The sequence below is a fragment of the Laccaria bicolor genome, genomic scaffold (assembly GCF_000143565.1).
Source record: "Laccaria bicolor S238N-H82 LACBIscaffold_78 genomic scaffold, whole genome shotgun sequence".
Classification (NCBI taxonomy): domain Eukaryota; kingdom Fungi; phylum Basidiomycota; class Agaricomycetes; order Agaricales; family Hydnangiaceae; genus Laccaria; species Laccaria bicolor.
This window is the reverse complement of record NW_001889949.1, coordinates 53,844-58,582: the sequence shown is the minus strand read 5'-3', so window position 1 is coordinate 58,582 and position 4,739 is coordinate 53,844. Positions and strand designations below refer to the sequence as shown.

Sequence of the window (4,739 nt, the reverse complement as noted above, 5' to 3'; positions counted from 1 at the left end):
TGTGTCGTCGTTGTCGTCCGTTGATGCGTGGCCGTCGTCGTCGTCGTCCGCTGACCTGTCGTGTCATCCGTTGACGTGTCGCCCTCGTCGTCGTTGCTGACGTGTCGTCATCCGTCGTCATCGTCGTCGTCGTCCGCTGACGTGTCGTGTCGTCCGTTGGCGTGTTGTCGTCGTCCGTCGTCGTCGTCGTCCGTTGACGCGTCGTCGTTGTCCGTTGGAGTGGTGGCGTGGTGACGTGGGGATGGGTGTCGTTGATGATGGTGGTGGGTGAGGAAGAAGAGGGTGAGTGTGGATGATGCCAAATCAAATGTCGGCAAACGCCGAGGCTCGATTTGGGCATCGGCATATTAATGTTTATTAATATTATTGATTAGTAATGTAAATTCCAGTCAGTGCATTCCGGTGTCATTCCTTTTTGTCCATTCCGGGGACCATTCCGGCTACTAATCAGGAATGACATCATTCCCGAGGAATATTTGTCCCCCGGAATGTCATTTTGGCTGGTGTCTCTGCCAAATTTGATTCCTCTGGATTCCGCCGGATTCCACAGGAATGACCGGAATCCGGAAGGAATCAGTGGGGCATGATAAAGACCTCGTCTGAACCCATTGCAGTTAGCAACGGGCTGGACCAGGGATGCACGCTGTCCATGTACCTCTATAACCACTACAACGCGGGGCAGGTCGACGGTTCAAGAGGAAGGAGTGGGGAGATAGGTGGAGGCTTTGTGGACGATTCAATGGGGGCAGCTGAGGGGGGGACGATGGAGGAGGTGGTAGAAAACGCGATGGAGCTCTTCGCTAGGCCAGGGGGGCCGAAGGAATGGGCAGACACGCATGGGGCAGTCTATGACTACGACAAGTTCGCCTACATCGGTTTTTCGAGGAGGAAGCATAGAGAACCAGGGTCAAGAAGGCCACTGCCGGAGATAAGGCCAGACATCAGAATCGGACAGCATACCATACGGCCAACGAAGAGCCACAAGTTCTTAGGGTTGATAATGGACGAAGAGCTGCGATTCAAGGAACATGCGGCACACGCTTTAGCAAAGGGGACGAAGTGGGTAACACAATTTCGAAGGACGGCAAAGATGGCAAAAGGAATGAAGGGGGAGTTTATGAGGGCTATGCTATATGGGGTGGCGCTACCTAGCATGCTATACGCGGCAGATGTGTGGTGCGTGCCACCAGTGAGGAGGGAGAGTGGGAGGCAGACTAGAGGGATGAAGGGATTCATTGCGAGGATGGAGAGGGTTCAAAGGCAGGCGGCAATACAAATCACAGGAGCGTTGAGGACGACACCGACAGACTTACTACTCGCACACGCCGACATCGCACCAATCAAATACCACTTGCGCAAGATATGCCACAGCGCGGCACTGCGGATTGCGACACTGCCCCAGACAAATCTGATTGGTAAAGCCGCTAGGAAGGCAGCAAGAAGACACGTCAAACGATTGCCATCACCACTACACAACATTATGGCGATGCTACAGGTGCAACCCGATGAGGTAGAGAAAATACCACCTGTTAGAAAGCACCCACACTGGAAATCGGCAATAAAGACAGTCATACTGGAAAACAAGGAAAAAGCAGAGGAGAGGGAGTTGAATAATGAGGCGGAAATCAAGGTGTATTCGGATGGGTCAGGATACGAAGGAGGAGTGGGGGCGGCAGCAGTGCTTTACAGAGGGTTCAGGCCGGTCAAGGCTCTGCGACACTACTTGGGGACGCTGGAGGAACCACGGTGTATGAAGGAGAGTGCGTGGGGATGATGTTGGGGCTGGAGCTGATTAGGAGAGAGACAGGCTGGGTGATGGAAGCGACGATGGGAGTGGACAACCAGGCGGCAATTACAGCAACAGGGGCAGGAATGCCAGCTACGGGATCATATATTACCGACAAGATACACACGAGCTATCGAAGAGTCATGGAGAGGCACAAACACCTGAAACTCACCTTGGGCTGGGTGCCGGGACACAAAGGCATACCAGGCAATGAAAGGGCGGATGAAGAGGCCAAGAAGGCAGCAGAGGGCGCGCACAACAACACATCAAACCGGATACCATTCCTGATGAAAGGGCTGTTGAAGAGCAAAGCGGCGCTACGACAAGCGTACAGAGCAAAGGTCAAATTACAGGTCACCAACAAATTCAAAGACAGTCCCAGATACCAACGGGCTACACGCATTGACAGCACAACCCCTTCAAAGAGATTCCGGCAAATGACAGTGAAGTTATCACGCCGGCACGCAAGCATACTCATTCAGCTCAGGACCTGCCACATACCGCTGAAACATTACCTTTACCGGTTCAAATGCGTAGAATCGCCTCTTTGTGAGGCCTGTGAACAAGCCAATGAAACAGTCGAGCACTATCTACAGGAATGCCCTGCATACGGGCCCCAGTGCGACAAATTCCGGGCAGCAGTACACCGAGAGATAGACTCTATTGCGAAAACGTTGTCCGACGCGAAGATGCTACCACACCTCTTTGAGTTCATTTCGGGCACAAAACGGTTTGAAGAGCAATATGGCGACCTCACATACAAGGACTCTGAAGACAACTAGAAGCCAGCCCAGTGACGAAACGGCTGCTGCATCAGCCACGGCCCACCTCTCCCCTCTCTCCCTTCCCTCCTCCTTCCCTCTCCACCTCCACTCTCCCTCGCTTCCCCCTTTCTATTTCTCCTCTTTTCTTTTACTTCTTTCTTTTACCTCTTTCCTTCTCTCCTTCCCTCTCTTTCTCTTTCTTTTTTCTTTTTCTCTATATTCACTTCCCCTACATTACGCAACATATATTCTTCAAATCGCTCCATCATATCTTACCTACACCTAAATTACACTACAGGCCACCGCTGCCATATTATCACCGCGTGTCGCATTTGCAGACCCACCTTCACGGATTAGTAGACACCCGCATTTAGGCCAGACTCGCACGTAGACAGTCCTTGTATGTAAATTCCGGCATAGGGCTTCGCCCCAATGGAATAGAATGGAACGAAAAAAAAAAAAATTCATCCGTTCCCTGCAACTCCCGCGCCCTCCTGGCAGCATGTACGTGTTAGGTTTAAATGTGAAGTCTTTGTGTATGTGTAATTGTCTGCTTAGGTGTCATTTCAGTTCGTCGTAGGTAGTAAAAGGAAATATAGTAGTTTTGTTAGCTAAAAACTTGTGTAGAAGAGAATATGATACTCACGTTGCGTGAAACTGCCAACACATCAACAATGCGCTTGAAAACAATCACAGGTGTCAGTATTGTGCAGGATGAGCGACGCAGCGTAACTACTCACTTTGCGTCGCCTTTCCCACTCCTTAGGAGCCTGTCCCAGCTCGTAAACGCGAAGCGCCACCTTTCCGTAGCATGTCCATCTGTTCCCAACACTCCTGTGCCTATCCTACAGTGTTTACGCGCTTTCAGCGCTTTGATTAGAAGACAAATATTGATCTTATCACGCAATGTGATTCATTATAACGTGACTACAATAGCTCCCGCCAGCCTTGTAATCCATTACTATTATAAGGCATCACGGATTTTTCCGACACACGGCATCTTCCGCATCTTTGGTCACGGCTTCAATGCGTCCTCGAGACGATTTCCATGAAGATACGAAGATCCCTTCATATGTCTGTCTCTTCACGTACTGTGCTACTTGGGGGCCGCAATCTACTCCTAACTCAATAGGAGGCCATGTATCGTGTGAAGTAAGGTGTCACCAAGTCCACCATAAAAAAACACAGATAATAATATTACTGTATGTTCTTGCTCGATTTTTACATTCTGGGGCTCATAGGAACCCTCTAGTTAGTGAGAAACACAGGCCCAGTTTATGAGAACCTGAGTGGTGACATTCCCGCTCATCACAAGCTTTTTCCAGGGTCATCACCAAAAGACACAGAGCATGTCATATTTTGTAAGTTCTTGCTCGATTTCTACGTTTTGAGGCTCAAAAAAACCGCCTAGTCAGTGACAAACATGTGCCTCATTTGCGAGAGGCTGCACATTAATGTTCCAACTTGTCGCAAGTTTTTTTCAGGGGTCATCACTAAAAAATGCAGGGCATGTCATGTTGTTGTAAGTTCTTGCTCAAATTTTACGTTGTGGGACTCATAGGAACCACCCAGTTAGTATGAAACAAGGGCTTTATTTCTGAGACGCTGCAAATCCAACTTGTTGCAATGTGTTGGGGTGGCACTTCATCAAAATTCACAGAATATGTCATATTATTGTGAGTTCTCACTCATTTCTTACATTCTGGGGCTCATATGAACCATATAGTTAGTGGGAAACTTGGGCCTTTTCTTAAAAAAGCTGCGCATCAGCATTCGTCCTCTTCGCAATGCTTTTGATGGAGACATCATCGAAAAACACAGCCACGTCATATCATTGAAAGTCCTTTCTCAATTTCTATGTTCTGGGGCTCATAGGAGCCCCCTAGCTAGTGGGAAACTTACAGCCCATTTGCAAGAAGCTACGCATTGAATTTCGAACTTGTCGCAATGCTTTCGAGACATCACCAAGAAACACAGATAACACAGATAATGCAATATTATTGTAAGTTCTTGCTCAATTTTTATGTTCTTGGGCTCATAGGAACTGTCTAGCTAGTGGGAAACATAGGCCTATTTTTTGAACAATTGCACATTGACGTTTGCGCTCATCGCAAGATTTTTTTGGGGTGTCATCACCAAAAAACACAGAACATGTCATATTATTGTAAGCTTTTGCTTGGTTTCTATGT

At 48.6% G+C, this 4,739-nt stretch overlaps 2 protein-coding genes across 2 annotated transcripts; one reads left to right on the top strand and one right to left on the bottom strand.

Moving 5' to 3' along the window:
• Positions 1 to 867: 867 nt before the first annotated feature.
• LACBIDRAFT_335164 (uncharacterized protein) lies at positions 868 to 3,559 on the bottom strand (the record flags this gene model as incomplete). Its single annotated transcript, XM_001890029.1, has 11 exons — positions 868 to 1,214; positions 1,314 to 1,468; positions 1,524 to 1,545; positions 1,724 to 1,916; positions 1,959 to 2,103; positions 2,288 to 2,376; positions 2,488 to 2,554; positions 2,827 to 2,832; positions 3,197 to 3,207; positions 3,291 to 3,390; positions 3,546 to 3,559. 11 exons carry the CDS (start codon positions 3,557 to 3,559, stop codon positions 868 to 870), a joined length of 1,149 nt encoding a protein of 382 aa, XP_001890064.1.
• Positions 3,560 to 3,973: 414 nt separating this feature from the next.
• Positions 3,974 to 4,480, top strand: LACBIDRAFT_316754 (uncharacterized protein; the record flags this gene model as incomplete). Its single annotated transcript, XM_001890051.1, has 3 exons — positions 3,974 to 4,072; positions 4,127 to 4,226; positions 4,281 to 4,480. The coding sequence occupies 3 exons, from the start codon at positions 3,974 to 3,976 to the stop codon at positions 4,478 to 4,480; spliced, it is 399 nt and encodes a 132-aa protein (XP_001890086.1).
• Between the last annotated feature and the right edge of the window lie 259 nt (positions 4,481 to 4,739).